Raw genomic sequence first — 22651 nt, 5'->3', positions numbered from 1 at the left:
GTTCATTAAAAATAATCCTCCAAAAGAAATTGTGTATTTTCTATTTACTTTGTGAATATATATATATATATATATATATATATATATGCATTAGTATAAGGAATGGTGTTATCATAAATTCAAATACTGTAAAACAAAACCAGCTGCATCCATTATAAGTGCATTACTGCCAGGAACTGTAAATATGTTTTTGCCTGATAGCCTTTTGACTCAATAATATCCTGCTATCTCTGTTGGGCAGGCAACTTCTAAAACCAAGACGAGACAGGTTATGATTTTCACAGAAAAGCTGGGTTTTCTTCAGACGTATCTGGTCGTCAGATACATAGTTTGGGTCCTTTTCAAAAAAGGAAGGATGTGCACTACTAGGGAAATCTACTGAAAACCCCTTTCTTAAGGAGGTAGATAAAAGGGGCAATATACATTTGGGGTGTGTGACTTCTTCATAACACACATAAAAGCAGACAAATCCTGTCACATCATACCATACAAACAATTTTAATTGTGTAGTTACAGTCAATAACCACTCCTAGTCAGAACATTTCTGCATAAAGAAAATTGTGATACACTTATAAAAACAGCCAGCTGTAACAAAATAACTGGTGTTTTCATAGCAATAAACTCATAAAAAAGAAATACACCTTTATACAGAAAAATTTATACAGCTGTAGCTTTAAAATTGATTGTAAACCAAAGGAAGACACATTGCAAACATCAATTATTTTCACATTAATTGCATAAGTTTCTAAGGTGATCTATTAGTTTTATTTACCTAAGCTTATTTGCATGATAGTAAAAATTGCATACAACAATAAGAGTGAAGCTTATAGTATGAATTGCTTGGATAACATAGAGCACTTTTTATAGGCAACTGTGTAAAGCACATTTTCTCTATTTAAAACTTTTAAGACACTTTGTTTTACTGCCCATCAAAATACATTTATAAATAGAAAAAAATCAGTATGATAACAAGAGAAGCAATATTACATTTAACAGAAACTTCTAAAAATTAATTACAACATGATGCCGTGGGATCTACAAATAAATAATGGGGATAAACTGTGTTTCACATTTTGTTTTTTAAAAAAATTCATGTAACAATGAGAATGAAAAAGATACAGTGACCTCTTATTTCTGAAAAGAAAACAAATCTGAGTTACGGCAGTGCCATATAATACAAGGCATTTGTTGGCATATGTTAACTTTAAACTGCATCTCACAGTCTATAGTTCTTTTGTAACATACAATAGAGCAAGAGTAACAAACTCTCCTTTTTTTCTCTTATTTAAATAAATGCGAGCTTTCAAAGATCAAGTGTGGAGTGTTAACAGTAATAACTGGGAAAAGAAACAGAAACAAACAATAAGTCACAGAAGTAATGCTTGTCTGAAAGCTCTATAATAATAATTAATAAAAAAACAACCCACAGATAATCATGCTTATCGGATACCTATCGGTGTACCCAGTGAACACAAATTAATATGAAACAATCCTCAATGCTTCATCTGTAGCTCTGAAGCAGTTTGTAAATTATCTAGTGCAGTCTGTATTATCCTTTAATTTTCTCAACTTTTGTGCAAGTTTTGGAAGATTCATTGGCCGAACAATGAATAAAGAGGTTGCTGACAGAACACAGGATGGAATTTTCATTTTGTTAGGAAATAGCAGTGACACCATTGAATAAATACTTTTTCAATTAGTCTTTCAATTCAGTATTAATGTCAGTGTTCCCTTCTACTGATAATTCTTCTTCCAATTTAACTGAAAAAAGTGTGTTCGTACATTTGTCTTGGATATTCTCTTCCAAATCTTTGAGCAACTCTTCTTCCTTATATTCTGCGACATCCACTTCCAAGCCTGAGTTATCTTTCAGCTTTCCATGATGCTTGACATAGTATCGTTGGTTCTGAAAGAACTTGATAATGGTGTACTTGGGTAGGTCAAGTTGAGCTGAAAGAGTCTGGATTGCTTCTTCATCGGGGTATAAGCCTACGTCTTGTATAAAGCTCTGGAGAATACCCAGGGCTTCCACTGAAATTTTTGTTCTTGGACGGGCCTTCTGACGATTTTCATCCTCCGATTCAGCTGGTGATGCTACTGTCGGCTGCCTTGGAGGTAACCTGGGACCTGGTGGCGGCTGTGATTGTTGTTGTTGCTGTTGCTGCTGCTGTTGCTGCTGCTGCTGCTGCTGCTGGCAGAAAAGAAAGACATCATGGACCATTTTGTTGTGGCAAAAACCAACAATAAAACCAAAATGTATTACGTTAATAGTTGAAAGAACTACATTTACTCATATTGTTTCAGTACAGATTGTGCACACTTTCTTCCTTCTTGTGTAAAGACTCCCTCTTCTTTATTGTTGACTATGATTAGCATTACATTTTACTCACCTTAATTCTAACCATGGTTAATGTAAGACCAGTGTACCTGTGATACTTGCCAAATTTTAAGCATTCCCTTATGTGGCAATATTGTATTTCTTTGACTCTTAAGAAACACGCTCCCCACTATAAACATCTCTAAAAATGGGGTATGTCTTAGAATTCTGGGTGTCAACTTACACATATAACTACAATTTTTTCCTGTTGATGGTACTGAAATTAGTGTGTGTGTTACAACTGATGCCATCTCAAATTAGAAGAAATGTGGGGTATATACATTTTACAAATAATAACCGACTGAGTCACAATTAATCCAATATATGTGTGTATTCTGAAATAGTACAGAAGAGAAAAGAAAACAAGCTTTTTCCAGTTCCAACATTTGAATACTTTTGAACACATTTGAATACTTGAGTGTATTGAGACCTTTCCTCTTTTTTAAAGTAAGAAATGTTTGGGTTACAAGGGAAGCTGTGTAGCGATGGTGACGAGGGAAAAAATCATGCTGTATCTCTATGATGTTATTATACTACCACTGAATACATGAACTTGGGAAGAATTATCACTGGAAGATGGGAGAATTACAAAACTTGCAGGAGATGGGAAGATCAGATAGAAAGAAAAAAGCAAGTCTATAATTATTTCTTATTAATTGATGTTATTTATTATGCACTTAGTGGGCCACTACTAGATAGCTCAGATAAAATAATTTGAAACAGCATAATTTTGAAAGTCTATGTGCATGCTTATTAATATTTCTGTAGAAGAAATGGAGTATAACCAACATTACTCTGAAAAATAGCAAGAAACACAAAATAACAGAGGAGGAGGTGGCAGTAAAATAATCAATGGGCATTTATTTTTCCAAACTTCTCCATCTGTAGGCTTCATGTAATCAGTGTACATAGAAATCTTGAATTTGATACACTGAATGTCTTCAACTCAGGTAACCAAAGCAGTACTACTCATGGACAATAATGCTTGGAAAAAATCTGAGCATTGAAGAACTACCAAAATAAATCCTTTAAAAAATACAAATGAAAATTTATCATAAACCAAAAATGAGGGAGAGGAATGGAATGGAGTATTCTCAAGGAAGGTATGGGTGATGGCAGGAATAATTAATAGGACTTCTTCATACTACAACATTTCTGTTGAAGGCTTACTTGTATTTACCAACTAGGTTTTGAATATTACATACATATTGAGGGCAAAATTTAAAAAACAAAAAACAAAACAGAATTATAATACCACGTGATGAAGAAAACGAAATATTCCAAAATTGCTAATAATGAATGTCTTTCCTCTCTGATGTTGTAAACATTCTTTTATCTGGGACCATTTGGGGAAAGTGATCTATATTCTTCAGAATGTCAGGTCTCAGCAATAATATACTGGTGAACTTGTATTGAATAGTATGTGGGTCTCATGATTACTACTGATAATCTCAAAAATACCATATTCCATGAAAGCGAAAATGGAGACAATGGAATGGGGACAATAGGGCTAATAAATAAAAAATCAAGAATATTTTATCTCCCCCTTATTACAAGAATACATATAAATTAAAGATAAATTAATCAGCTATTTCTTTATTTGCTTTAGTTTTCCCTGTTCAAGGCACACTCACATTGAAATGTAATGTATTTAGATTTTTTTATTGTGGGTTAGGGTGGATAGAAGTTACTCTGATAGGGTTCGTGAAGTAGGGTGTAATAAAAAAGACAAAGGGAAGAAGCAAAGTAATTCACAGATTTGTATACCACTGCAGTAGTGGTGTAAAAGTGAATGGTCTCCAAAAATCAACCAAAACAAAAATAACAAAACCGAAAACACAATGCTTTTCTTTTTTTACAGCAACAAAATCAGGGAATATGTCATGGTTGATACCGAATATATGAAGATAGACTATTAGTTTATTAGCTTTTGAAATTTTTTTGTCGTGTCAGGAGTGACTTGAGAAACTGCTTTTGATGATGGGACTTCATTTTACTAAATAGTGCTCAGAATTGCAGATACAAGCATTACTAACGAGGTATCCAAAACACTTTGTAATGTCAGAGCAAACTGACCTGAGAAAGTGGTGCAATATTAGAATTAGGTAAGTGGCACACTATTAGAATGTCTGTGTCTGCAGAAGCATTCTCTTTAGTGAATCCATTAAGACGTGCCCTTTTCAAATACGTACAAGCTAGCACATTACTCTATCTTCTCTGATTAAATCAAATAGAAGTTCCTCGACTTTCACAATCTCAAGCAGCTAATACTATTGCACAATTTATTTTTATCTTTCACACACAGTTTGGGGGCTCTCGGCTCCTGACTCTCATATTGATTTTGTCTATGTGGATATTTCTCAAATAACAATACTATGAATAAGAGGGGATGACTGCCTGTTTTTGTACAGGGTGGGCCAAAAGTCACAAAGGTTATTATGTTATGTTGTTAATTTAGAATACTAGTGCATCATATATGGTATAAACAGGAAATGGAATTACAATATATTCCATTCCATTATATGTAAAAAAGAAAAAAGGTAATTCACAGATTTGTACACCACTGTAGTAGTGGTATAAAAGTGAATGATCTTCAAAAACCAACAAAAACAATGAGAGTGCAGCCACAAAATTTGGGAATATGCCATGACTAATACTGATGATTACATTGATGATTATTTATACCCCACTTTTTCTCTCACAAGGAGATTCATTCAGTCCCCAAGTTATAGGTTTGTTAATTAGGTTGAATTTGTATGTAAGTTGAAGTATAATTCTAGTCATGTCTCTCTCATACACACACACACCTTTGGATAACATAGGGAAGGCTTAACACCCCTGTGGTGTTTGTTTTGCTTTCTGTGCTCCTGTTCGGAAGATTTCACCTCACTTTCTATCCCTGTGATAATTGGATTTTGAAACATTGAGCTTGTTGTGGAAACAAGGATTTGTGAAAAAACTTCAGTGGAGATGCCCTTATCCAGGATAACACTTTCAGGAATGAATTTCCCTCCCTAGAAGCAGATTTCTCTCACTTCCTGTTGTCCTGTTGCAAATACAAAGATTACTAACAAGGTATCCAAAACACTTTGTAGCGTCAGAGCAAACTGACCTGAGTAAGTGGCACAATATTATAATGTTTGTGTTTACATAAGCATTCCCTTGGGCTTTCAAATCTCAAGCAGCTAATATCCTATTTCACAATTTATTTTTATCTTTCACACACAGTTTCGTGGCTGTGGATCCCTGACTAACTCATATTGCTTTTGTCTGTGTGGATATTTCTCAAATAATAACCTGATGAATAAGAAGGGAAGGCTGCCAGTTCTTGTACAAGTGGGCCAAAAGTCACAAATGGGTTTCGATATTGTGTTTTTAATTTACAATATCATAGCGTTATATAGATTGGCTGTTACCACAGTGCTATGGATTTTGAAAAGGCGTGAGTACAGGACAAAATGATGAAATGTGTGAAGAGGAAGGCACATCTGGAAATCTATGTCCTCAATATGATAAACCATGTGGATCCAAAATATGTCTTCACCGTCATTTACAGACCCACTGCTAAGACTATATCTCTGGAAGACATTCTTACTTGGCCCATGATTATACAGTACATATTGAAACTATAATCACTTTATACTATACTACATTACATTATATGTAAAATATTTTTTTTAAAAAAACTTTTTCAGATGGCTTTGTGACTTTAGGCCCACCCTTGTAGAAGAAAGAAGATGGCTGAACCCAGATCTTCAACGATATAGTGAAAAATCCACAAGCATTATGATTGCAATTTTTAAGATGTGGACTTTGCCTTTTGAATACATTATTAAGGCAGGTTATAATAATACAATATAATAAAATTAAGTGTGCTCCATTCCTAGAGAGGCAATGGGTCTTGCTCTGTATTTATATGGAAGGAGGCAATTCCTGAAACTCCTCCAAGCTTCACTGATGTAATAATCTTGTGCCAGCTCACCTGGGGAGCAGCACCCAGCCAAGGTCCAGTAGTCAGCAGGCCAGGTAAGAAAGCGCCTCTATGCTCTCCTTTCCCAAGGTTGGTGGGAGAGGAGCTCTAAAGGAAAAACAAACAAACATTGAGTCATCCCAACTTTTAAAGTGGCAGTTATAAAGATGACGAATTGGGGGTTCAGTCTCTTTCCACTTAAACGAACCATTTTCACAGGTCATCGGCTGGAGTTTTAATTTAAATGTATGCCCCTAAAATATCTAAATCCTGAATGATTAAAAATTGCAGCCAAAAGTGAGTAGTATGCATGCAAACCAGTTATTTTTAAAGCATAACTATCATCAACAGCCCAAGGGCTGAAAAGACAATCTACATTCAGTAAGCACTGTATCCACCCAATTTCTTCTTTTGAATTAAAAAATATTGGAGACTGAGTATGGAGAGGTGCTGATAGAGAAGTTCTCCTGCATTGTATAAGAAGTTCAGCTAACATTGCATAATGCAATATTCTTATTAATACCAAGGTACTTCTCCTTGGTATGGTATAACTGGGAGCAATTATTATTCCTTCCCTCCCTGCAGGTTAAGCTTTCTTCCCATAGGTCAAGGTAAACCAACCTGAATCTGTTCTGTGGGAACGTGGATAATGTGGGAAGGCCTATCACCATGGTGATGAACTGCATTGCTTTCTTGTTCATAAATGGCATCTCGTTCGGGTTGAGGAAGACTGAGGAATCTCCGGATCATCGACAGATTCTCCCACAGGGTCCTGTTCTCAGGGGAAGGATCTTCTTTCCAGCGCAAGAGTTCACAGAGCCATCCCTTAAGACAATATAATGGAAAATATTAAATTCACCTTAATATAAAAATATGCTGAGGGGAAAACTTTCATTGGAAACCAATAGGATAAAAATGGGCATAGCTTATTTATAAAAGCAAACTATATATATAGTCCTGTTGTTCTATTAAACTATCAAAGTACCACTGCCAACTTTTGTAAGACCATCCTAGAGCCAATAACTTATATGGATATACGTAGATATAGATAGATAGAACCAGAAAACAAGAAAATCAGGAGCATATCACACATTTCAAGCATACAAGAAAACATTCAATTTTTAAAAATGAAAATCTTATTTCTGTGCTGCTGATTTCTTTTTGTGTAAACCTATATCCATCTCAGTGCATACAAAGAACGTACTCATACATATATATCTGGTGTTATTTCGTATTATTTGAAAAAAGGATTCCTGGTATAATTTTTTAAATTAGAATAAGAGAATATTTCCAGTATCTATCTTGACTATGAAGCTGGCTGACGTAAATCATATGATAACAGACATTTCAGAATGCCTTTCTGAAGAGACATTACTAAACAGGGTTTCCTTTTACTTTGTATGTGACCACGTGGCTCTATAGGCAAACCCAAACCCTGCTGATAAACCTTTACCCGAGTTCAGGACCTCTGAAACTTGAAAGTCCAAACTTCTGGTTTTAAGTACAATATGAACAAGACCACATTCTTTGGAGCACAAGCGTACTATCTATAAAAGCACCTGCTCTAACCCAGGCATGTTCTATGGAAAAGCAGGCTTGAAATTATGCCAAAAGATTGTCCCAGGAGAACTGTAGCAAATGCTAATTTGCTTCTAAAATAGATGCACAGATTTTCCCCCCCTTAACGGTTTACAAGCCATCTTAAATGATATCTTTGGCATTATTTGACTTTTTAAAAAAACTATTGGTTTTAAAGAAACAGGACTAAGGAAATCAGCTTTGAGTTTAATTCAATTTAAACGCATGGAAAGAAACAATTGTTAAAAATTAACTATTCTTAATATATTGTCGAAGGCTTTCATGGCTGGAATCACTAGGTTCTTGTGGGTTTTTTCGGGCTATAGAGCCATGTTCTAGAGGCATTTCTCCTGACATTTCGCCTGCATCTATGGCAAGCATCCTCAGAGGTAGTGAGGTGACTACCTCTGAGGATGCTTGCCATAGATGCAGGCGAAACGTCAGGAGAAATGCCTCTAGAACATGGGTCTATAGCCCGAAAAAACCCACAAGAACTTATTTTTAATATAGTTTTAAGTTTCAGCATTTTAACTCCAGGATCCTTAATATTTGTTTAAGGATTAAGGGTGGATGGAAGTTTTTATTATTTTAAATCACAACTGAGATATTGCAGTTTACTAAATAAGACATTGACATCCAAGCATCATATCATCAGTGAAAGAATTGACAGAATATTTTAAATTAAAAAAAAGATTTAGAGAATATGTTTAAATAAAAAGGTGGGGTCCAGTAAGTGAGGAGCCATCACCAAAAAGGTTGTCTCTGGCACTGGATGGGTGTCATATAAATCTTCATATAAATAAATAAGCAAGCTTTCTGAATGAAAACTCAGACAAGAGCCTCTTAAATTAATATTAGGGTCCATAGGGTATTTATTGTGGATGTATGTGGCACAAAAAGGAATCTGTCCTCAAACAGTTGACAACTGCACTTTAAACTGAGCTGTAACTGTATAGATAAGTTTTAAAGTTTTAACTAATACATCTGACCAGGCCATAGGTTTTTAAATCCTTGTGTGTTATTGTCTATGTGTGAGTAATATTAATTGCATTGTTTATTTTGCTTATTCCTTGTTGTTTTTGATGTGTTGTTGTTGGGCTTGGCCTCATGTAAACCGCTCCAAGTTCCTTGGTGAGATGGTGGCGGGGTATAAATAAAGTATTATTATTATTATTATTATTATTATTATTACCAGTGGAAATCATGATATTGGTAAATCATCTAGCTCTCACTACCTTTCTAGCAACTGAATTTTATTTTTTTAACCTGACAGGTTATCAAAATGTGTTATCAAAATGTCTATTCTGAAATATTTTTTATTTGACATCAAGCAAATCATAACAATATTGCTTTAGACAAACATTCTGATTAAATCATTTTATTATTTCTGTGGAAAGACTAGAATGTATTCCACAATTTAATTAACATTAAGCATGCATAAACTCCCACTGAAACTAATAGGACTGAAACAAGTCCAATCCTTTTTTGCCATCGACGCACAGTCACACATTCTGCTATCTAAATTCCTTAAAAATATCTGACTGGAAAGACGACCAAAGAAGAGTGTCATAATTGGCCATTTGACAGGTCCTTTAGTTGCCACCATTTGATGTCTAAAACATGACTTGCTTAGATTGGGGGACGGGGGCAAGAAATAAATTAGTTCAGACAAAGGTCCAGACTCCAGTTCACCTACAAAAGTCTTTGTTTCTGAAGTTTACTTGTTTTTTTATGCCATAATTTAGTCTGTACACAGATAGATAAAAATTAGGCTACAACCCTTTTAGTTGGCATGCTGTCTGCAAAGGCAGAGTGTTGCTGATCGGAGAGGAGAATCCCTGCCAGGCATAGGATGACATTACTGCTTAGCCCTGTGAAATAACCGATGCTGAGAAATTAATATGCATGTGGGAGTATTAATACAGTTTGCCGAGATATTTTAAAACATTGTTTCATTTCAGTGAATGCAGAAGACAGGTAGTGTAACTAGTTTTTACTCCTTTTCTGGCATCAAATATTCAGTCCTATTTACCATAAAGTCAGCATTCTTCGTTAGAATTAAAAGAGCTATTCCATACAAATATCTTGTATCTGCATCTAATTCCTCTCTCTGAACCATGCATGTTACTTGGATGCCAGAACATTAATAACTTACATGACTCATGGGGTGAGGGCTGACTAGGATATGTATGGGAAGGTATCCATGCACCTCCCACAGCCTGCAAGTAGTTTAACAAGTAATTCCGGAAAAAAAAGAAGCCACAACTCATTTAGCAAGTATTTTGCTCTTGTCACTTCTGTGTTCTCAGTGCAGACATATCCTTATTAATTAGCCATGACTAATAAAACATTTCCAGTAGTTTGCTATTAACCTTGCCCCTAAAATAATACTTTTAATTCCTCACCACCACCACCCCGTCATGATGAATTACAAGACTAAATACTACTTGGTTGGCCTTTCAAGAGTTCTCCAATATTTTTTTTAAATTGTAATCAGATGGTTTTCTATTTGTTTGTTTGTTAAACCCTACCTCTAAAATTAACTTCTTGTTTTATTTTAAGCATTTCCTTCATTTGCTTATACTTTAAAGAAATATTTATATTATCTGAAATTTTATTCATATTGACTATATACTTATACTGTAATATGGCATAGTTTAATTTTAAAATAAAAACTCATCATTTGATTACAAACAACAACAACTAAAGTAATTGACAGGACAAAACCAGTATGCTAATTTACATGTTTCTGCACACCTCATCTTCACTCCAAATGCAAAATATTATAAAAGGGAAACTGATATAATTTTCTATAGAATTCCCAAGCCAACCTTTGTGTATTTAGTAAAAAAATACCAACTGGTTTGAATGTCATATGCGGCAAAAAAGAAAAAAGAAAATATAAGCTAGAATTTTTAACACTAGAAAAAGTTGGTATGCTTCATTTTATTATTGTATTTCATTTCAATGAAATCAGTGCTGAAAACTGTTGAGTTATGCAAAGGAAAGTATATTGCTAATTAACATATGACTAGCTTAACCAAGTACAGAAATTGAAACATATCTCTTCTTACGTTAAAGAAATAATAATTTGTAAAGAGCAGAGTGCTTCATTAACAGGAATTACACATGTTCTACATCTTGCAATACCATGTGTGAAAGTCCACTTTTAGTCCCATTACATACTTGGAGAAAAGTACAAATGACAGTAGGAATAAACTATATGTTTGCGCAGCAACTTTACCAGGCACCATTGCGCTGCATATAAAGAAGACAATGGCAAATTTAAACATTAGTCTCATGTAAATATGCAGATGAACTTTCAGGATGTTACTACTTTTCAAACTGATAAAGTTTAATTTTACACCTTCTGTTCGAAACCCTTTGTTTCTATTCAAAATCACGCCTTTAGCTGCTATCAATCACTATACTCTCTCCCTATTACTTAAAGATACTGGCGTGGGCCCTGGGATAAGCTGAAAATGCCATGCAGATGAATTCTAAGATAGTATGTTCAAACCTGTTATATACAACACAAATCCTGTAAAGTTATGTATTGTAAACCTACATTTATTGAGAAGTCAAGATTTTAAATCCATCTGCCACAAAGGAAATATCACCATGCACTTTATAGGAGCAGAATGACATATGCAAAAGTCTTGCTACAGTAAGCAAGAAAACAATGAAAAAAGGCAGTTTAGCAAATTTTCTTGGACTCAGTTTCTCTTAGGAAAAAGAGACAGAAGATACCTCTTTAAAATGAGAGAAATGCAACTGCCAAAACGTTCACTGGATACAAAAATCAAGTGCTTTGGATATTATAATTAATCTCTGTGACAATTTCTAAAAAAGTGAAATTTGTGTGTCATCTTTGCATTGCTTTAGAATACCTTTAAAATGCAGGCTCAAAAAGCCTTAAGTAATTTGAACACCATTCTCAGGGGTTTCCAAAAGCATCACCTATTTGTTTCTATTTATCTTTTGAAAATGTAAAATGTCAAATGAGTAGGATCAAAAGATCCAGGTCAAATAAGAATGAAGAGTTTAGGATTTTTATTGCAATGTATTGAACAGAGTGATGTTAAAGGGGGAGGGAATTTTAGTTTATTTAGTAAAGGGAATCTAAATGCTGGGATGGGATTATGTCTATATATCCGACAATTATTTGAATTTATATCTTCAACATTTTTGGATGGAACTAGTCACTGCTAAATGTACATATCTAAAATGCTTAGTTATAAAAAGTGCATATAGGCAAGAGGGGCATATTTATTTCCTTTGGTTTACAGTCCTCCCCCCCCCCCCCCCAACAATCCCTTTAAGAAGCCACAATGAATTGACATTTCTTATTCAAAGAGCTAAAAACTAATTCATAGTTCCTAATCTCAACATTTGGAGGGCTTTTCCCTTTCCCAAATTAGATTCAGGAGTATTTTGTTACAATCTCTGGGGTGGTGCATACAAATACGCAGCATTAAAGGAAACGGTCTAAATAAGGAGATATTTGATACAAACGTTTTAGTGAAAAGCATGAATTACATTTCATATGCAGTATGAACAGGGTTTAAGTACATAATCCATTAAACAGTAGTTCTGAGTAAAAAAAGAATTCAGTCTTCTTGTAGACTAAACTGCAGCACGCATTTTGAATGAGCTCATTGTCAACAACAACTAACTGTAAAGCTAGCAATTTATCATTCAGCAAATAATTTTCTAGTTTTATAAAGAACCAGTAAGTGTTCCTTATGCTAATGAAGACAGTTTTTAATCTGCCCACAAACATGCTAATAGAGGGTAATTTTTCCCATTTACAAAGCTGAAGGCACTCAAATATAATTTCATACCAGTGTTTTACAAACTGGATAAAACGGACGTCTAAAACAAGCTAAGCCATCTAATTCTTCACCTTTAACACAACAAGAAGAAAACAGGCAAGATATAGAAAATTTTCCTGAAACAAAAACAAGAATTCCTTTGTGTGCCTTTGGGATTACTGCACTAATATACAATATGGAAAGTGAAACCATGTACTTTGGGAAACTTGAAGCACATACGACATACTACCTTAGACTTCAACCTGCAAGCTCTTTGTAATGCAAGAAGGTTGCTTTTTTTTTAGTGGCTGGGGAGAGAAAGTCATAATACTTTGAACAATGAGATACATAATGGTGGCAAAAGATTACTGAAAGCATTTTAAATTATTTACTAGGTTAAAAGGGTAAAATGGTACTTTAAATACATCAAATTTCACATCATCTGGACCATTTTTTGGTGGCAAAGTGGTATTGATCTTTCCAAATGCTTAAAATTAACTATTTCCAGAAGGTCATTATTTGATTAAAGGCATTAAAGTTGAGGGCACTCTATCTTCTATCCCATTCAAATAATAATGTAATTTAATCAGAACTACCCCCTCATGTGCAGCTATAAAAATGTTTGTCTTGATTTTTTTTCTCCTAATCTAACATATTAACCCCTTTACATGTTGCAAGGTTCTTGAAACAATCTCTACTGCTAGAGGCATATTGAAAACAGAATGAAATATTACATGCTAAATAATATTATGAACACATTTCCTTTAATATTTAACTGTATTTTCCAATTCTGTCCATTTTTTTGGTGTTTTTTTTTTCAGAATCGTATTTGAGAAATTCCAAAATATATAGCCTAGAATCAGTAAGATTTGAGGTATAAACATGCTTATCTTGAAATAGTCCGATCTGAATGTAACCAATGTAGGTACCACTGTGGCCAGGTCTGATGTCTCCAAGAAGAGACACAGTGGGCACACAAGCTTTAACTGTGCAAAGGCTAACCTAGTCACTGCCGCCACCTGGGCCTCCAGGTTTAAAGTGGAATCTAGGATGACCCCTAGACTGCACACCTGAGGTTTCAGGGGGAGTGTAACTTTGTCCAGCTCAGGTTGGAATACTGTTCCCAGGTCCGTCTTCCCAGACACCAGTAGTACCTCCATATTGTCTGAACTGAGTTTCAACTAGTTCACCCTCATCCAGTCACTCCATCACTGTCTTCAGACAACGGTTCAAGGGCAGGACTTCTTCCTTGGCATCAGGTGAAAAGGAGTAGTAGAGTTGGGCATCATCCGTGTATAGATGATACAAAACTCCAAAACTCCAGATGATCTCTCCCAGCAGCTTTAGGTAGAAAGAACAAATATTTTCATATTTTCTCTCCAGTGAATGAAAGTCTACATTTTTGCATATTTTGATTGTTTTTCAAAATCTGAGACTTGACTTTCCTGTGAAAGGTTCATTTGCACAAAGGAAGAAATTTATGTTTTTTTTTTGTTTTTGTTTTTTTGCTTTTGCAGAGAAAGCTATGTATGCTGTGCAAGATCCAGAAGGACTAGCCTGCAGGGCAGACCTCTGAATCTGAGTTGCAGAGTTTACTGTGTTATGTCTCCAGATGTGATTCCACGAAGGCAATTCCAAGGAAAGTAGCTGTACCACTCTCCAGGGAAACCTATAACAATATTTCTCCTTGAGGTGAGAGCAGTGATGGCTGGGTCTATAAACCTGAAATTGGGGGCATCCACCATAGCTCTTGACTCAAACAAAGTGGTTGCTGCTTTCCCTAGAGCTGGTCTAGTTAAGTTACACTTCTTTTGAAGGAATCACTACTGACATAGCTGCTGTGTTGGAAGTGGCCACATCTATTTTCCAGAACAGCCGCTGCTCTATGTTACTCCCTTTTATTAGGTCTCATGATGAAAATGCCCTAGGAGCAAGGATCCATTTGGTTAGAGAGAAAGGAACTTAAGCATGTGTTCTTCTATTATTGCAACATAAACCGGCACTGTTTTGCTCAAAGAAAGAAGCAAAGCTTGTATGTCACCTGTGCTAAAATCACAACAAGCCAAAAAAAAAAGTCTCAAGGTTTTACTAAACAGTATTTCAGGATAACATTCACAATATCAAATCCTGGAGGTCAGACACAACCATAAAAATGCCTTATATTCATAATACTCTTGTTCTATTAGAGACTGCATTATTATTAGACATATTAACAAGAACATAATATTAGTGTACCTTTTGGGAAACTATGTCTCATTGTTTTTGACTACAAAATGCTTGTCAAAAAGAGGACGTGCCCATTTTTTAAAAAAAGTGTGCCATGGTAGGTATGGCCAATAATAAAAACACCCATTTCCCAGAAAAGCAAACGGATAGGGTTTAGAAACGTCTTGCTTTTTTTTCTTTTTGTAGGACACAAGACGTAAAAACCCTAACTTTTTCTTCAATACCATAGTCTACTCAGTTTACAGAAATGCAAGTCAATTATTTTTCTAAATCACCACTAAATAAACATATAAAAATCAAATCTGTTTCTGAAATACAAAGGGAGATATCTATACAGATGATTTCTATATTCTAGGATAAGAATTTGTGTTATAAATATTTCCTTTTATTTGTTTAGACTTATTTTAGTTCTTTAAACTACTATTGTATACATGCTTTATTTCTGAGCATTTACAATATACAAAAAAATTGATTAATAACTTTTTAAAAAACAGATCATATAAACTTAATTGTCAAGCAGGGAGCCAAAGGTGGCAACTTTTTCGTTTTTGTGAGCCAATTCCCACTTAATGTAATTACTAATTATTCAATTGTATTATACTAGTGCTTTCGCTGCATCACTAAATTCCAGTATATTTCTGGGCCTAATTAAAAGTATTGGCTTTAAGTTTTCACCTACATATGGGCAACTGCATGGAGACTGAGTGCTGCATATAAAACCCTTTAAACATATTTGGGCGGGGGGGGGGGGGGGTGTGCTGGGAGTTATTTCTGCCATTTATTTCATTAATTAAACATTAATCTGATAAGAATTTTTAGGTAAAATATTTTCCTTATTGGCTAAAAAGCTGTTGAATTTCACGCAGTGTAGAAAGCAGCTAGAAGATCCTGGCAACTCCTGAAAACAGGCTACATTCTATTATGGTGATGGACAGGTTCTATACTCTTATGGTAGAGAACTATCTATGAAGTTTCATTAACTCCACTCTTATAAGACTGGATTGCTCCTCCACTGCTGACAATGAGCTTCAGTGTTAAACTTCCATGTGGTAATGTGTATAATTTTATTTATGTAGAAAACTTTATTTCTACATTTTTATATGCTATGATTCCACTTTAACTGCCATAATAGCAGACTATAGAATCCTGGGGCTTGTAGTACAGTGAGGAACTAGAGCTGTCTGGGGCTCAAGGTGACTGTTGACCGTTAAAGTCTAACACAAAATTCTAACTGTGTTGTGCAAAAGAGTCCCCAGTCTCAATGCAACTAGTGTTATAGATTTCAACTGGCAGACGGCATGTTATACCTAAACAGTGAGGTGGCCTTGAATTGTATCAGAATTTTGATAAATTTATCCTGTGAGTGGCTTGCCAGTTTCATGAAACCTTCAGCATTAGACCCAAAAGTGATATTGATAATTGCTGTCCTGCTACTTCTAGGAAGTCATGTTATAACTCAGTGTTTCTCAATCTGTGGGTCCCCAGATGTTTTGGTCAACTGCCAGAAATCCTAACAGTTGGTAAACCGGCTGGAATTTCTGGGAGTTGAAAGCCAAAACACTTGGGGACCCACAGTTGAGAACCACTGTGGTGACTCTTGAATTAGTCTGATTGGTTGAAAAACTTTATCTTCTATGAAAGCTCTTATTCAGAGATGGAAATACCTGGATCTGTACACAGAAGTTTTCCATAGAATTGTTGCCTAAGTTTCATAGTTCATTCTCCAACGTCCATTCCCCCACTTTCCCTATACAACCACAGAAATAAAAGAATACTGGGGGTTTCAGCCCGTTTTGTCCCACAATGTTTTTTTTACATGACACAGTAATAGTAGTTATTTTCAAAGCTACTTCAGTCAGCATACAAGATCTATTTCTATAGCTACTGCTCTACAGATATAGCCCCAAAACATTAATATGCAGAAACAGGTGGCTTTACTGGTCCATTAAAATACAAACCAAAAAGAAATGAATGTCTTACATCAGGCCTAGATGGCCAGCAAAAACAGAACAAAGCAGGGAGTAGAAATAGTGATAGAGTAGCACACAGACTATGTAGAAAACAGATTTATGTTGTACGAGATCCTATTAGGAGAAAGAAACAATGGTACTATCCTTTAAAAAATATGAAAAACAGAAATAAAGCTCGTTTCTGACTTTATCCTATTAAGTGAGTGATCTCATTTGTATAAAAGGCTGCATTACTAATTTATATGCTCATAGGTAGAACACTATATGTAAAAGATGGGGAAGACAATCCGTAGGCCTACCAACAGCTTTACATAGTGTGTTTAGAATAACAAAGCTGAGGAGAAGATTCAAAAATAAAAGACACAAAACCAGATCTGACAAATATCTTTAAAAAAGAATAGAAATGTGAAATACATTTCAAGAAAGCTAATAATCAGCTTTATTCCAACTTTGGTTTCTAAAGTCCTACTAAGATTTTAAAAAACGAGTCAAGCATGAGTTTTCTTATCTTTTGCTGTATTCCAATTATCTAAATTTGAGCTATTGTTTGCCTAAATTATCTATTCCCTTATATTAGATACCATTTTATTTCGCAATCTCTTTTTTCTCTCATTTGCATACATTTGCAGCATTTGTTCCAGCTTGCTCTTTCCTGATTACAACCGTACATATACAAAAATGTTGCAAGACCAGCACAAATCAGGAAACTTGCAGATTTAAAGCCCAGTGTTTTCTGTGCCTTTGTCAAGCAAAGAAAATTGAAACTGCCCCTTAGCAGAGATTTGTGGGGGAAACACTTTTAAACATGCACATAGTGAGTAAAAATGATCGCGTGGACACAAACCAAAAACCTTGGTGACTAGATATTTCTAATGTCTATATACTTAGGGTTATTTTTTCAACTGCAGCAATACTTCTGGATGTATCTAAAAAGTGTATAGTACAGTGGTACAGTGGTCATGAAGTAAATTCCCATTTCAGTTTTTTCCCCTGCCGTGAACTCATCACAAGATGGCCACTCCCTCTTCCTCTGTGATATAGAGAATACCCATGCTGATTTGTACTATAGAACTGACAAGGAGAGCAGGAATAGAATTTGTGAAACTTGCAAGTATTTGGCTCCACTGGGTTGTCTCAAGAATCTAAATCTCCCTCAGTTTTGCCATCCTCCAAATGAAGTTTTTGCCCAGCAAGAGACACTAAGACTATACTTTTGTGTTGTAGCACTGAGTCTGCTTCATACAGAGGGAAAGCACAATCAAGAGTTTAGAGGACCAACCAGGATGGGATTTCTAGTTCCTGAAAATGATAGTGATGAAATCTGCATGGGTTCAGAAGGAATTGAAAATACCATAGGTCCCCAGTTCCTTATGAGTATCTATCCCTAAACTAAAAAAATGCAGACAATGAACTATGAAAACTTGATGGTGTTAAATACATCAATAATTATTATCAACAATGTGTCCCAGCTTCTCAAACAGTTTCAGTGCTACCTGTTCAAAATTGCAAACTTTCTGATTATTCCACATTAGACATTTAAGTAATAAATCACTAAACCTGATGTCTGAGACATAGTGAGATTTGGATCTCACACACAGCATTTCCTCACATTCATGAAGGGCATTCAGTCTGCCCTATTGATGGCAGCTTCTTTTGTTCAATAGCTCGCTGATCTGGAAGACACTTTGATTTCCAGGGTGGCTTTATATGGTAGAAAATTACTGGGAAATAGAGGGGGGAAAGTCCACAATTGACATGGTTAGTCAGGAAACGTGTTTTTTTAAGGGGAGGGCAAACTTTTTTGCAGTCCCTTTGGATTCGCTTTGCTGTTTTTTCAGAACATGCAGTTGGTATTGTTTGATTTTTTTCATGCCACCAGTTACAGGTTCTTGAATCACCACCGTTTGTTAATGCAAACAATGAAACAAAAGCTTTGTGCTTCCTCTTACATTTATGCCTTGTACAAAGCGGCTACACCATAGAATCCTGTTGAAGTCAGTGAGACTTTTGCCACTTTTAGCATGACTGCTAAGATTGCATAAAACTAAAGTGCAAAGGTCACCCACACAAAGGACTGCTTTAACATGGCATATTCCTACTCAAATGCTTTGCATTTCAGAAGATTTAGACACATTCCTACAAATGTTTTAAAACGTATTTTAAAGCAATGAAACAGTAACTGACTTCATTTAGCCAAATACTTATATGAGCAAGCATCTGGTGATGCACAAGTTACAATTTACATACAGGGGTCAAAATGATTTGATTATTAGAATGTTTATTTTAAACACAAGAAAAAGCAATACTAAAAGAAAATCTCTTTGTCTATACTGGTTGCAGATTCTCTGCTTGTGCCCCCCCCCCCTCCCAAATAAAAACTGTGTTCAATGGAGCTTGCTCCCAGTTTAAGTGTATACACAAGCCTTGAGCTGTTCTAAATCATAATTGTGGTATCCCATCATTGTGGACATTGTGTTTATCAAACACTGTTTATCATGTGTCAGAAGACCATCAGAGAAGAAGGCTAGAGATGATAAGCTGTGATTTAAATAAACAAATTCATAGCTGTCAGCAGGAACAGATGGGAATTAATATAAAGAAACTTACATGAATTGTCAGAAAAAGAAGCAAACTTCAAAGATAAGGATTTTATTTTTCCCAGCTACTGAAGGATGAAGAAATTGATGTTTTTGTTTCCTGAAGTATCATATTTAATCCATTAACCAGTCACATTGTCTTGCCATTATAAGCTGCTACTGCACCCTGCCTTTGATGTGAAAAACTTGTCACAAGTAACATGGAAGGCCCCTTTTTTCTTTGTTGCTCCAAATGCCATAGGAGAATACAAAGTACATTTTTAGTATTGTACACGGAGAGGTTGATATAAAGCAAAACCAAGTGTTTCACTACATTCTAAATTAATATTCTTTTTAAAATGATAAAAGTACAGATAGAGCTGAAGCTAAAACTACAATATGAACTCTTCAGGTTGTTTCATAATGAAGCACTTTTTCAGTTGAAATTACTCAGTTTCACACAAATACCCATCCTTTATGGTTACAGGAATACATGAATTTTGACTGGATAGCCCTTGTAGTCTCTTCCAACTCTTTAATTTTATGACAAAATAAATACGTATATTAAATTCTTTGCTCTCTCCATAATCTATGTATTAAATTCTTTGCTCTCTCCTTAATATGGGAATTTGGCTAGGTATTGTTCACATTGTGCTGCACTACAAAATACTCTTTTAAATGTTACCACTAACCTTATTTTCTTATCTCATGCTCTTTTACCTTTCATTTTTCTCCTCTCAACTATGGTTCTCTTGTAATTTCTTGACTTCAGTAGAGTAGTGACAGACACAAGCCCCTAATCAAAAATATAATAGGCATTCTTGTGCAAATTATATTCGCATGTAAAAAAGACAAAAAGGTTAACAATGAGTTTTAAATATATATATAAGAAATCATTTATTTTTTCCTTTCCTCTTTCTAAGTCTGTTCTTTCTAATACCATCATAATACAATCTACAACTACCTGCAGAAAATATCTTGGCCAAAAGGTACTTAAAATCAAAATAAGAAGAAACACCTGCCAGTTTCGTTAATAAAATCAGGCTTGGAATGGTAAATTAGAATTTATAATATTGGTCGTAAAATGGGTTACTGGGTTTTACAGAAGATGGTTGAAAATATGCATCTCCTTTTTCTGTTAGATTTGAAGGGTCTGATTAGTAATGGTCTATCTTTATCATATATATTTTATGTTTATAGAAAGTTAATTGCTAACATTTGATCATGGAACAGAATATTAAAAAAGTGGAGTCACTGTGTGCTGACAATATTTCAGCAACTTCTAAAGAGATAATACTCAAGAGTTTCCTGCAAACTATTGATTTTATTGTGAGAGATCTGAGCATTCTTAGTATGTATGTTACAGCAAAAATTGGCAGAAAACATCAGTGACTTTTGAATTACACAAAAATTCCGTTTAAATTACACAAAAACTTATGTGGATATGGTTTGTGTTAATATGCAGTGGGCACTGGGTTTTATGGATTTTTTAAAGCACTCTCTCCACATAACCCCTCCAAACTGCTTTTTAAACTTGCCCAAATACAAAATGCAAGAAGTTCTTTATGAATAAAACACAGTTTACATTACTATTATTTCTGATAAGTAATCCTGTACAGAATTTAGGTAACATGGGGAGAAAGAAGAAAGAATCACAAGTGCTGAAAAAAAATCTGGTTAAAAAAATCTTATAAAATGAAGGCATTATATGATTCTCTCCAGTCTCCTTTGCATAACTGGAACTTATGCCAGAAAACCAGCATGATTACCTGTTTCGTGCAGACTGCTAAACTCCTGGTTTTGTTATAGGAGGACTGATCTCAGGAAGGAGTAGATTTCTCTTTTAGATTAATGTAACATAGTATGTTGGACTCCAAAGCCAAGGACTGGCTAAGAGATCATTCTGTGAATTTTTCTCTCCTATCTTTCTCTTGTGTAAATGAGAATGCAAGCTTTCCCTTCCATTTTCAGTGAACATCATTCAAAACACCCAAATTTTGGGTGCTGTTGTTTGCATTAAACATAGTTTATGGCAAGAAGCCAGCATGGCTAATTATTTTGGTTTGGTTGCCTAACAGCATGAACACACTGAAAACATATTTGGGTATGTGCAAGTGAGTGGGCAGGGCTTGTGGTCAAACAGTTCTGTCAACTATAGAGGCTTCCTACTGACTCTGTGCAGAAAACAGATTCTCAGTGTTCCATGTAAGCTGCTTCTGATAGTTCTGATATTTACCAATATATTTCAAGGAAAGGAAATTACTAGCTGCCCTATGGTTATCTCTTCCTTCATGCTCATTAATTATTGCTTGCCTAATTACTACAGAATTTGAATATCCACTAAACAGTTGCCTGAATTTCCAGGCAGCAATGGCCCGAATGTACAACTGATTATAAAAATTGACCATATTTTTAAGATGTATTTGTATCTGACCTCAGTGAACCATTAATACTAGTTATGCCCAGTAAAGTTCCTTCTTCCCAGCTACTTCCAATAGAACACAATGAACTGCTAACAATTCCTCTACCTACAAAGTCAAATGCAACTTAAGAAGTAAGTGCTCAGGAACACCGAATAACTAGCTTTAAGTAGGTGCTGACAGGTATAGGACTTTACTATTTATGTCAGCTAATTTACATCTTCTGGCAGTGTCAGAAGAATGGTGATAAAACTCAGCAGTCACATTCTATGCAATCAAATGGTAGGACCTCTGTCACCAATTAGGAATAATTTTAAATGCACTTCTGACATAGATAGGAACCTTTTATACCAGTGTTTCTCAAACTCTGCTCCTCGAGGTGTTTTAGACTTCAGCTCCCAGAACTCCCAGCCAGTTTACCAGCTGTTAGGAATTGTGGGAGCTGAAGTCCAAAACTCCTGGAGGAGCAGAGTTTGAAAAACCCCTGCTTTATGCCAGTTTCTTTGGACTGGCAATGTTATGTGTTTTCAAATCATTTTCAATGTATGGTGACCTTAAGATGAACCCATCGCAGTGTTTTCTTAGCAAGATTTGTTCAGGTTTGCCTTCACCTTATTTTGAGGCAAGAGAATGTGATTTGCCCAAGGCCATCCATGACTGAGCTGCAATTTGAACCCTGGAGTCCAGAGCTCTAGTCCAACATTCAAAACAGTACACCAC

The 22651-nt window shown here is 35.2% G+C and overlaps 1 protein-coding gene across 12 annotated transcripts in view; it reads right to left on the bottom strand.

Moving 5' to 3' along the window:
• Positions 1–474: 474 nt before the first annotated feature.
• SATB1 (SATB homeobox 1) overlaps positions 475–22651 on the bottom strand; it is a 126323-nt gene continuing 104146 nt past the window's right edge. For 9 of the 12 annotated variants that reach the window (XM_060781969.2, XM_060781958.2, XM_060781957.2 and 6 more), the window contains 3 exons: positions 6969–7172; positions 6360–6455; positions 475–2191 (listed from right to left, as the gene is read on the bottom strand). In XM_060781969.2, coding sequence (XP_060637952.2) covers positions 1697–2191; positions 6360–6455; positions 6969–7172 — 795 coding nt within the window. In that variant the 3' untranslated portion in view covers positions 475–1696. The remainder of the gene's footprint in view (positions 2192–6359; positions 6456–6968; positions 7173–22651) is intronic. The other 3 variants (XM_060781961.2, XM_067470232.1, XM_060781960.2) reach the window with 2 other exon arrangements.

This window comes from Anolis sagrei, chromosome 6, assembly GCF_037176765.1.
Source record: "Anolis sagrei isolate rAnoSag1 chromosome 6, rAnoSag1.mat, whole genome shotgun sequence".
NCBI lineage: Eukaryota > Metazoa > Chordata > Lepidosauria > Squamata > Dactyloidae > Anolis > Anolis sagrei.
The sequence above is the reverse complement of the archived record's forward strand: the minus strand, read 5'-3'. Positions and strand labels throughout refer to the sequence as shown.